Below are 12687 nucleotides of genomic sequence, written 5' to 3' on the forward strand. Positions count from 1 at the left end.
CGTTGTACAAAATTGTTTTAGAGATGAAATTATATTTCAGTCGTAAAATTTTGGAGGTGACAATTTTTTTTTTTTCAGTTTTATTGATTTAAAAAAAAAACCGTTATATTGATTTTTTTCAAAAAATATACTTGTTTGGTATCATATTACAATATACTATATAAAATTTAATTCAAGTCTCTAGCGTTTTTGGTTCGTAAGATATTTAGGCTTAACCAAAATTTTCACCTTTTTTTCAAACTGCTATAGTAAAAAAACCACCCACGCAATATTCTTGAGAGCCCTTTCTGCATCTTTCTGCTTTATTATCTGTATAACAAAATTTATTTGAAGTCGATATCTCTTCTGGTTCTTGAGCTATGGACGACGAAAAAAACGTCGCGAACGTACGGACGTACGTACGTACGGACGTACGGACGTACAAACGTACGTACACACGCACGCACAGACATCTTTCTAAAAATCTTTTATTTCGACTCTAGGGACCTTGAAACGTCGAGAAATGTCAAAATTTTCAATTTGACAAATGGGACCCATTACAATAACTTCCTATGGGAAGTTAAAAATGTGTTTAAATATTTAAATTTTTCTAAATGAAGCAAACTATAAAGCTGCAAATTTTTTGGATACAAATAAAGAAAAAAATATACCAAAAGCTTCTGTAAGACTCAAATTTGTTCTAAAGCGACTCCGTTATGAATATAATTAACACATTTTTATATTGTTATCTCTCCATGCATTGTTATTGTCTATTGTAAAAATACAATTGAAAACGCATGACTGGGTTGCACGAATTTGCTCATGTCAAAAAAAGAGTCTGTTTAAGATATTTCCTCTATTTTAAAATTTAAATATGTACTAACAAAATAAATTTTTCTTCAAAAATTGAAATGCCACTTAACTAAACAAAACAACCTTTATTTATAATTTTTTTTTTCGAAAATTAGTAAAGATTTGTCTTAAAAACATCTTTGATATGCAGTTATTTAGTGCTTATAAATATACATTTTAAATTTGAATTTCGTTATAAAAATTTTGACAGACAGACAAACACGGAACCGAGGGCTACACTTTTTTTCTACTGCCCTAGAAAAATGCCATGTTTTGAATTGAATCTCGAGTTCACAATTTTTTTACGCATGCAAGACTTGCCATATAGTTCTTATAAGTCACAAGTTAAAGTGATATACACAATGAATTTGATCTTCCAATTATCGTATAGTTTGTATAAAACCAACTAAATTTTACTTCTTAGATCAAAGCGAAGAAATATCAAGAAAAGATCTAGAATATTCTTGCTAATCTTTCAAAAAATGATTTAGTTGAACCATAGATATCTATAAATCTATATTTAACTAATTTTAACTTTTTCTTAATTAAGCAGTTATATAAAAAAGGATTTGTACTTTTATATGCACATATAGCTTAGACAAAAAAAATCATCAAAACGTGTAATTTCTAAAACCATTCCGTTGGATGCTAATTTAATTTGCAAAGCAATAACCAATAAATTGCTGTTGCTGACGGTTGTTCTTGAAAGTCAATATTTGCTTCTATGCTGGGTGGTCTGGCCATTAATGTTTATTCAACTTCCCAGCTTATCTCGATTGAATTTTATCTCCTTTTTGAAAACAAATTAGAAAATTAATAATTATTAGTTAATTTAATATTCCCCCAAATTTGTTTTAGTTTGTTTCCAATAAAAATGTCTATGACTTAACCTAGTTAACATTCAAATAAAATAGCTTCATTTTATATATATTAATTATCTTGATGCTCATTAGGTTCTTGATTTCTCCTTTGTTTAAATTTACCTTTTATAGGATTGTACCTATGCTATGCATATGCATGAGAGAACCTGACAAAGTTAATTATCAAATTTTGAACTCGAAACTCCGGTTCTTTAATATTGAAATTAATTTTAATAGCGCAGAAAACAATGCTTTTAAATCGATTTAACAAATCCATATAACCTATTTAAAGACCACCCAGAATGACCACTACTTACAGGATATTGTTCAAGACAGCTAATTAGAGTCAAAAGGTTCCCCACCATAAAAAAAAACACTTTAATGGAGTGATTATTTTCTAAGTGATGAAGCAAATTAACCTGACTCGTTGAAACTTTCTTATTCAAATGTCACTGTTTATCGTTTCAATGAGTATTACAATAGTTAAAGGTTTTAGTTGATTTGACATAGAAAATGATCTACAATTATAATCGAATTAGAGTCAAAACTTGCACATCATGTCTTTAATGAAATTGTTTTTCTTATTTTCTTTTTATAGGAATACTAAAATGCGCAGCACTTGGATTGGGCCTGTTGACAACATCTATATTAGTTATCGTCTTTAATCCAGTTCAAATGGTCGCCGATAACGTATGCAAGGAATTGTAAAGCCTTCCCATCCATTCCAATTAATAATATCTCCTTTCCAGAAACTAACAATGTCCGAAGGGACGTTTTTGTATAAGTTATGGCAAAAGCCCCCGTTGGATGTGTTCATTAAGGTGTTTATGTTTAATGTGACCAACTATGACCGTTTCGTGCGGGGGCTGGATAAGAAGTTAAAACTGGAAGAGGTCGGGCCATATGTGTACCAAGAGTACCTGGAGCATCACAATGCCACATTCAATGCAAATAACACACTCTCGTACAATCCTCTGCGAAGAGTAAAATTTATTCGGGAGCAGTCAATCGGGGATCCTAAGACCGACATGATAGTCTCGCCGAACATCCCTTACATGGGGATAACTGCGGCAGCATCGAGTATTTCGATGTTCATGGCATTTGCTGTGCGGACACTGGTGCGGCAATTCGATGCAAAAGTCATGCTTAAGGTCAGTGTCGATGAGTATTTGTGGGGCTATGAGGATCCACTGGTGAAAATTGCCTCCAAGCTGGTGCCGAGTGTGATAAATTTTCAAAAGTTCGGGCTCCTGGACCGGGTAAGTGGGCGTAATGGCCTTTTTTTTTAGGGCTGACCATCAGCACTTTGTGCAAAAAGGGATTCCTCCTTCTAATTGTGTACACATTAAATATTCACGACAGATGTTTGATGAGGGAACCAATTTGGTGACTATTAATCTACCCCGTAAACCAGGTAGCAAGATAGAACCAACGACCACAGAGACAGAGAAGGACGATGCCGCAGACAGAAATTCCGAGTTCGATAACTTTAAGCCATTGTCGAGGGACTTCTCCATCGACAACTGGAATGGATTGAGAGGTTTGTCACAATGGGGATATCATGAGGGGTCGTCGTGAGTATAAGTTTTATTTTCTATTGCAAGGACAAAATAAAATATTATTTAAAATATTTTGCAGGAATACCGCGTGCAATACATTAAAGGGATCATTTGATGGAACTTTGTTCCCAAAAACCATGACGCAAGGAGATACGTTCCGGGTTTATCGAAAGGCTTTTTGTCGGACGTTGCCTGTAATTTATTCACATCCTGGTAAGTGATAAGGATTCCATTACGAAATAAGAAGCTTATAACACATTTTGGTACAAGTTTTGCAAAACTTAAAGAAATATCTGGCCCTCAAAAACATTTTTTCAAATCTACATATTGTATGACATTTATTTATGTTGCAGGTTCTCTTGATGGTGTTGATGCGTATTTCTTTAAATTGGCTGAATATGCTTTTGATACGAATATTTCAGATCCAGAAACAGCTTGTTTTTGTAAAGATAGGATGTGTTTGAAGAGAGGATTAGGAAGAATAACACCCTGTTATTACAGTAAGTCATAAACATATTTAAACAAAGTTTTCGATAATTGTTATTATAGATTAAAACATTAAACAAAAAAAATAAATTTAAATAATTAAAATTTAAGATATTCCAAGTGCGATTTCTTTTCCACACTTTTTTAATGCTGATCCTAGTTTAATTGGAAACATAGATGGTCTTAACCCAGACGTCAAGAAACATGGTTCTGAAATTGTTATTCAACCGGTGAGTGAAAATAGTAATTTTAAAAAAAGCGAACAAATAATCACTTTATTTATTCAATATTGTTTATTTATGTATTTCATGAATTTATTCATTTAAAGTTAAATAAATTTTATTTTTATAATTTATATATTTCAGCAACTTGGAGTTCCAATGAGAGCGTTTACACGATTTCAAGTAAATTTACTGATGGGTGACATAAGTTTTAACTCAGAGATGAGTGCTTTCAAAAATATGGTGCTGCCAATATTTTGGTTGGAAATTGTAAGTATTGTATTGATCTATCCGATGCGGGCGTAGGTTGAGTTAAATTCTGTCATACTCCTACGTACCTCAACTCTACATTTACATATTTCAGGGGCTAAGGTGAAAACTTTAGCTATTATATTATTTTAGAACTCTTGTCCAGAAAGATTTAGTGTCCCTATTTCATTTGAAAGGCTCTATATACATATGGAAGCATCCAATATTTCAACAGTTTTCTAAATGTGCATTATTTAAGAATTAAAAAACAATAGGTCAGAGGGTTTTTGGTACATTTCACGCAAACATGTTAGGAACTGTGTTATAACGTAGCGTTTTTTCTAAAAATAATATATTTTTCTTCACATTTCTATAGATGCGAAGAACGCTACAAAATTATAGATGCCCAAACTCAAACAGTTAGAATGTTCGCCAGAAAATTTGATCATTTTTCTTAGCAATTTTTAACTTTCCAAAGAAAGTTATTGTAATTTGTCCGATTTGTCAAATTGAAAATTTTGACATTTCTCGCCGTTTTAAGGTTCCTAGAGTCGTAATAAAGGATTTTTAGAAGATGTCTGTGCGTGCGTGTGTACGTATGTTTCTACGTCCGTACGTTCGCGACGTTTTTCGTCGTCCAAAGCTTAAGAACCAGAAGAGATATCGACTTCAAATTAATTTTGTTATACAGATAATAAGGCAGAGAGTGCTCTCAAGAAAATTGCGTATGTGGTTATTTTACCATAGCAGTTTAAAAAAAGTTAAACATTTTGGTTAACCCTAACTATCTCACGAACAAAAATTGCTAGAGACTTAAATTAATTTGTATATAATATATTGTTACGTGATACTAAACACGTATATTTTTTGAAAAAAAAAAAATCCATTTCACGTTTTTTTTTAATTAATCAAAAAAACTGAAGAAAAAATAATTGCCACCAAAACAAGAAGAAAAAAACGTTTTCAACATCTGGTAAAATTTTGAGAAAAAATTGAATTGACAGTTTTTTTTTACAAAAAATAAAACCTAACAAAAAAATTCTAAAATTCGGTAAAAATTTACTTTCGACACAAATAGCTTTTCAGAACTTTAAAATATTGTGTTCAAACTTTTGTTATTTCACAGAAAATATTGTTTTCGATATTCAGCATTTTTTTTAAGTAAAAATTAAACAGTCTGGTTTTTCATAAAAAAATAAAATCTACAAAAAAAAGTACTAACGCGAATTTGGTAAAAATTGTTCAGTTCTTGATATCTCTAAAATAAATTTCATTCATCCAATTTGTAAAAATTTTAAAAATGCTTCTTAAGTTGATAACAAAATTTTTTCGACTTAATCTATTTAACAAAACTAGATTTTCAAACTAAACTATTTCTTTATATGAAAAATATTGTTAGTAATTTTAAATTTTTTAAGAATAATTCAACTAACAACTTGGGTTAGAAACACGAAAATCTAAAAATTTTTAAGCAAGACAAATCGACAGACGGGAAGCGAAGTTATCACTTATCAGTGTGGGTCGCATCCCAGCCTCTTTTTTTCGGGCTCAATTTTTGTGAGGTACTATAACTATCGTTATCAGTCAGCTTACTCATAGGTTAGAACTGATGTTAGAAGACAATTTATAAAAAAATACTGTTTTTCGTGAACCTTTGGAAAAAAGTTTGATCTTAAATGAGTCAACAAAACTTACGAATAGTAGAGAATAAAATGTTTGGTTTTTGAATTTAAGGAAATTGGTGCATTAATGTACATAGTTTCGCTCAAATATTTAAAGCTTTTATATTAAATAGATATATATAAAACGTTCATTATTTTTTTTTTCGAAAGTGACACTTTTACTGAGTATGGGACATTTATGTTCTTGAAACTAGTTTTTAAAACTCAGTTCTAGAGCATCAAAAGAAAATTCTCTTCAAAAAGCAGATTTTCTTACATTTTTAATATCTTAAAAGTGTTTGTATTCTACAAAAAATCAATAAAGATACTTGAAGCAAGCATTAGTCTGTTTATGTACGTAAATATAAAATATGAAGTAATTGAGGACGAGTTTCGGGAATACAAAACAACTTAGTATCAAATTGGCGATATTTTACTCAAGTTTACTTCTAAAAAATGTGTATATTTGCTATTTCTCTCAGAAAAGATTTTATGAATGATTTAAAGCATTAAATTATCTTTGAAAATAAATATTTTATTTGGTTTTGATAGAAAACCGATTTTCGGTTAATAATCGCAAAATAACTTAAAAATCTTAAGATGAAATCTCTACTTATACAATGCTAAACTATAAAAGTTTAATGGCTCATATGAATCAACTGAATCGTTTTTTGGTCAAAAGTTGATGAATTTGTGCTGAGTGATTGGGCTGGATTTCACATTCTTAGTCCAGTTTACAGTTCAAAGTAATATTTTAAGCAACAAAGTTTAAAGCAGTAAAATACAAATTTTAGTTTCATTTAAAAAAATAAATAACTAGAAATGCAATGAAACACGATAAGTTTTGAATTCAAGAGAATTTTTACGACAGTCAAAATAAATACCCCCTCATGCCACTGCAACTCCCCTGGATCAACCATTGTTTCTTAGCTTATTACATTTCACAATGTCAATTTTTAATTTTTCAATAACAGTTCTGTGTTCAATTTAAGTGGTTTAAGCTGATTACCCTTTTTTTTTAAAAAATTCTAACACGCCATCATGTTAACCACACACTCACATGTACACCAATATGTTCTTGCCTTTTGCGTATGGTGACCAGACATAGAGCCAAGGAAAAGAGGACACTTACCAAAATCGAAAAAAAATACAGAAGTCCATTCTTTTATAATTTATTTTAATAAAAAAATCACAATATAATAGCTTATTTTGCATGAAAATAATAAAAGTATCGATATAAACATATAAGAATATTATTTAGGTTTTATTTTATGTTTACAAATAGAATTGCTTAGACGTTTTCTATTTTTAAACTATTGCCTTCCTCAGTCCATTGATGTTTTTTAATGAAAATTTTCGCTCAACATTAGCATTATGAGCAGGATTCGAGAATACAAACTGGGCTATCATCCAAAGTTTACAATAGGGGAATTCACGATCGGGTGTAAATGGTCTTGCATCAGTGCATGTGCATATTTTTTGTGCATGCAGATGCTCTACACTAACAAAATATATGAATATGCACATGCTTTAGTATTGCAAATTTACTTCGCTGAAACCCTAAAGTATACAAATGCACAAGCATTAGCAACAGTGTTTTGACAGCAATAAATCAGCTGATATTTAAATAATCAACATGGCTTATCTAAAAAGTGAAAAACCGAATAAAAAGTGGTCAGTTGCCGAAATTATGTATAAGAATAATTGACTTAAATTCATCAATAATTGCAGCTTCTTCTATAAGCGAATCAATAATTTGTTTATTTTTTTCAGTTTTTCTGGGCATATTAAAATCAAAATAAACTTTTGAATTTCACATAAAAATAAAAATAACAATAATCAGCTGTTCTCACAACTGTCAAAAATCGTTGCAAGAACACCTTGATTTTTTATTTGAATTTCGGGCGTTCACTATGTTGTGCATATGTTTACACTCAAATGCAATTCCCAGACTAAATGCACATTTTTTCAAAATAATTTACCCATTTCTCGTGAATAGGTGCGTTTATAAAATGCATATTTCTTATTTCTTGTTTTAAAAACGTTTTTAAATTGTAATTGGAACTTTGTTAAAATTTATCCAAATAAAGCAATTAAATTCATCCAGAGAATCACACTAGCTCTGAAGATATTTTAAGCACCTTGTAGTGCAATTTTCCACCGTAATACCGACCCGACGGACTGAATATAATTCCGATTGTTTTAAAACAATATTGGATTTCCGAATCCAATATTGTCGAAGATGCGAATTAAATTCCTTTTGTTTTAAATGATTTAAAATTAAACAAAATCGAAATTGCACACCGCCGCCGATGTGCCGCGAGAGTTATTATGACACTTTACGAGAAACGTCAGTCGATAGGACAAACAGGTGAAAGAATTCACCACAGGTAGCAATAAAAGTATTGCCAGCACGGTTGCTCAGCTTAAGGGGGGTTTCGATTAGTGAATATTTTATTAATCGAGGTGATTAAAATTGATATAAAATTGATATCAATATGATATCGATGTATGACGAGGTGAATTTCTCCAAGTCGTATTGTTTAAAGTGGGCGCCAGGAAACTTTTTACTGGAAGTTTACCAAAACCAGAAGCTGAAAAATTAGTCTTCAAACAAAGAATGAAATACAAGAAAGGTTCTGTTTTCCGGATGGGAAATTTAAGTTATATTTATTTGCCTGAAAAACCTTGGCCGAAACCAGGATCTTTTATAACAAAAGAAGGAAAAGATACAAATTGAATTATGGAGATTGACAGAAGGTCAATTCTCAATAAATGTATTGCAAACAAAAGAAAGATTATTAATCGATAACCAAAATTGGAAAACAAAAAAAGACAAACCAAGAAAAATCACTTCAAGAGAATTTTCGAATGAGAACCAAACGGTTAAACACTTCCCGTAGTACCGGGAACAAAAAAAAAAGGGACTTTTGACGCGAAGGTCAAAAGGACGAAAAAACGATATCCTTCAAAAAACAAAGAAAACACTATACTTAACTTTTCCACTTCCACAACAGCTATCGTAGTCCTTCCTCAAAGAAGACTTTTCTCCACAGTCGAACAAAATGTAGGTCTTTTTCAAAACAAAATCCTTCACACAGTTTTTCCTTCGTCTAATCACTTTGGGCGCAATCCAAAAAGTGGCCATCATCATGGCGAGCTTGACCCTTCCGGCTACCTGCTCTTAGGCAATCCTCTCAGATCTTTTGCGTAGTGATCGATCTGTCTCGGTCCCGCAACTGCCTCCATCCATAAGATTGGGGTGTGCGACCGAGAAGCCAGATATCTTTCATCGCACGCGATCTCTTTAAAAGGTGATGCGATCACCCAGTAGCTCAATGAGTGAGTTCAGCTCTTCAACCCATTCCAGCCAAGACTTTCTGGAAAAATCATGTGAAATTCCTCGCATTACCGAGTATTTACACGCGCTAGTTTTTAGTTGAGGACAGGCAGAGGTGTTGAAGGAAGTCGGTAGCCAAGCCTATAATTAAAATAAAAGTTATTAAGATATTCTTGGAGTTATTTTTCTATCGTTAATAATTATGTACTTTATGGTGGGCCCTCGGCCATACTACTTTAAAGTTGGTGTTACTTTTCTACACACATTGTTGGGCATGGGTATCGTCTTCATACCTTGACGATATTGTTTCTCCAATATATGGGCCAACCGTCGCACAGTTCGTTGGTGTGGAATCCTTTAGCACACTTTGGTAGGGCGTGTTAAATTTGCTTTCCCAAAATGCTAGAAGAGCAGGTCACTAGCTGATGGTCCAGGTTTCTACTAAACTCTTCCAGAATTTTGCGGCCGCAGTAAGAACTCGTTAAGGGTAGTTAGCAACAAGGGAGGTGAAACTTGTTGTGGTAAAATTTACCGCAACAACCTAGCATGAACCTAAATTAAATTTTGTTCAATGCTCAAAACTTCATTTCTATTTCCACCATTAGCGATTTTTTTATTAATTTTTTTAACTGTCAACATTTTGTGATGAAAATTCTTTTAAGGCTTTAAGTAAATTATTTTTTAATATAAATCGAAAATCTGAGAGAAAACCTAAAAAGAGGACAAATCGTTTTTTAAAAAAAAAAAGTCAAAAAGTGGACATGTCCTCCATAAAGAGGACGCCTGGTCAGCCTACTTTTGCTTAATGTAAAATAACTCACACAAGTGCCAACTGGCAACCAATACAATTTTACCATCTACTGAATTTTGAACTTTAGATCTAAGAGTTCACTTTCAGTATTGTGCAAGGATGTTATAAGTAGTGGCCAAAATTGGAACATTCTTCATCTCATAACAGAATTACCGTCACACTATGCATTATTCTCTTACAAACTAGTTTTCTGTTTTATTCTCCTTGATACATCCGTTAAAACAAGAAAGTTATGACCTTTTGCAAGATAGCTTAAGTTTAATTCGTAGAGTTTTGCAAAAGGAAAAACAACTCATACGTCTTATTCATCAATTTTTATTATTTATCCGATAATATACATAAAATCTAAGGTTGTTTTTATGTTCGATATTAATCAAAAAAGTAAAATCGCTTATGTCAACTTAAGATATTTTACCACAAAACTTTTTTGGCATTTATATTTCAATATATTTATGACTGTATTGAGAAGTTGTTCAATATTTAATAAATACAAAAAAGAATAAAAATAAAACACAATAACGATAATAAATCTAAGAACATCTTAATCAATCAAAAACTGTAAAAGCAAAAGTCAAGAAAAAAATGATAAATGTATTTAATACTCCACTTATCAAAAAAACTGTGTCTTCATATCCTTCCTATTCGTATCAAAACAAAGTTTGCAGGTTAAATATCCATTTTCTAAAAAACTTTAAAAATAATAAGTCTATTTCTAGAGCTTTTACCTCTTGAACACAAAATTTGTAGTCCAAGTTGACAGTCCCAATAAAAGTGTTAATTTTATACACAAAAGCAAACAAAAAATAAAAATGTATTTACCTAAAAAGCTGCAACCTACATTTCACCCTTAAATCAATTAAGCTCAATTTTTTTATTTACATTATTTAAAAAAAAAAAGAAAACTTTAAAATTTCTAGGCCATGATTTCGATCGGAAACAAAAAGCATCTACACCCGACTTACCTAAATTGAACAACTTAATAAAATTTCTCTTTTCATAACTTTAAATGTGCTCTGAAAAAGTTTCAAGAAATGCTTATAAACACCTTCCATTAAAAAAGATGATAGGTATACTTAATACAAAAGAGGGAAAACAAAAGTAATTTTTTCTTTTCTTTTAACCACAAAATACAACCTCTTATCTCACATTCAGCTAAAACTTCTTCAATAGAAAACAACAATCGTTATTGTCATGAACGAAGGTTTTTAAGTCTAGAGCTATAGAGCAATAAGAATAAATTAACCACCTATTTTCGCTGACACCTTTCAAAGTCAAGTTTTATTTGGGTTTTTGTGTTTTGTCCTTTTTGTGTCTTTTTTCTTTTACTAAGGAGGCGGAATTGTCTGAAAAATAGCATAAAACAGGAAACGTGAATTATTAAAATGTCTGGCGAATGTTTTGTAAAAAGAAATTATAAACGTTTTAATAGAAATGATGTTAAAATAGCTGCCAAAACATAGATAACGATGAGGGGATATGGGTCAAACTTCCATGGTCGAACTAAAGTACTACCATCTTTAAAAAAAAGAAAAAAATAAAGAAAACGTTGATTTTTGACTTCTTTAAATATATGAAGAAATTCACACTAAATTCGTGGTGTAGATTTTGACTTTTTATGACACATGTTTTGAAATTGAATCTGAAAATATTCATACGAAACTTGATTCAAGTAGAACCCTTTGAAAAGAGAAGTTTGGAGTAGTTTAAAAAACAATTAGAAGATAAATTTTTATTCGAGAATATTTAACGGTTTTAACGATTAAATTTGAAGCGAATGTTATCTTTGCTAAAAGCTTTATATTTCATACTGCACTCAAGTTAGTTTTGAGAAAACAGAGATTAAATTTTTGTTTTTCTATAACTTTTATATTTTTTTGGATCTTCACGAGTTTTTGAAGACACAATTTTTTTTACTAAGTTATGTTGATCTGAATTTAAAAATCCACAACACATATCATAATTTAGCAATAAAATGTAGTTGAAAAAATAGATAGAACCTTGTTACTCAATGCTAATTTATTTGAGCATAGAACAATATGGTTGTAATTACCTGATAGAACTATGTTATGATACAAAAAATAACTGTTCAGATAGAACCCTGTTAGCCAACAGAAATAAAAATTGTTCCCAAAGAAACTGCGAATGCGAAGTCATTTGAATAAAGTTATTGAATAAGAGGGTATTATTAATGAGTAATATATTAAAATAAGTAAACTTATTGATTTACTAATTACTAGTCAAATGTATGACTATTTGGAACACACATTTTTAAAATCACACAGCTCAAACTTGTAAAACTGAATTGTACACTAAAGATTTAATTTAAAATGCATTTCTGATAAAATTCAAATTCTTGACAAAATTCATAGCCTACAAAGTTTTAAGTACGGAAAACGTTTAAATATTTCAAAACAACAAAGTTCAATCTGCATTTTTGTAATTTTTTTGTAGGTATACTAGGTTCTTTTTACCACTTAAAACTTTGTTTCCTTAATTTGTATTGCCTATGAAATTAAAAGAGATAGGCAAACATGGATGAAAGAAATCGAAAGAGCATACTCGATTTACTACGACCACATCTATAACTAAGTTTTGACAAAATGACAGTTAGAACCCTGTTGTTCTAAGGTCACGATTTATAGTTATAATCGTTCTAAACTGAAAATCGA

General features: G+C 30.9%; 1 protein-coding gene across 2 annotated transcripts in view; it reads left to right on the top strand.

Annotated features, from left to right (window-relative positions):
• Positions 1 to 12687, top strand: part of LOC129953575 (lysosome membrane protein 2) — a 79742-nt gene that overhangs the window by 64994 nt on the left and 2061 nt on the right. For both annotated transcript variants that reach the window (XM_056066819.1, XM_056066824.1), the window contains exons 3-9: positions 2290 to 2381; positions 2441 to 2950; positions 3054 to 3265; positions 3330 to 3463; positions 3604 to 3750; positions 3848 to 3966; positions 4102 to 4227. In XM_056066819.1, coding sequence (XP_055922794.1) covers positions 2290 to 2381; positions 2441 to 2950; positions 3054 to 3265; positions 3330 to 3463; positions 3604 to 3750; positions 3848 to 3966; positions 4102 to 4227 — 1340 coding nt within the window. The remainder of the gene's footprint in view (positions 1 to 2289; positions 2382 to 2440; positions 2951 to 3053; positions 3266 to 3329; positions 3464 to 3603; positions 3751 to 3847; positions 3967 to 4101; positions 4228 to 12687) is intronic.

Source organism: Eupeodes corollae, chromosome 1 (genome assembly GCF_945859685.1).
Source record: "Eupeodes corollae chromosome 1, idEupCoro1.1, whole genome shotgun sequence".
Classification (NCBI taxonomy): Eukaryota; Metazoa; Arthropoda; class Insecta; order Diptera; family Syrphidae; genus Eupeodes; species Eupeodes corollae.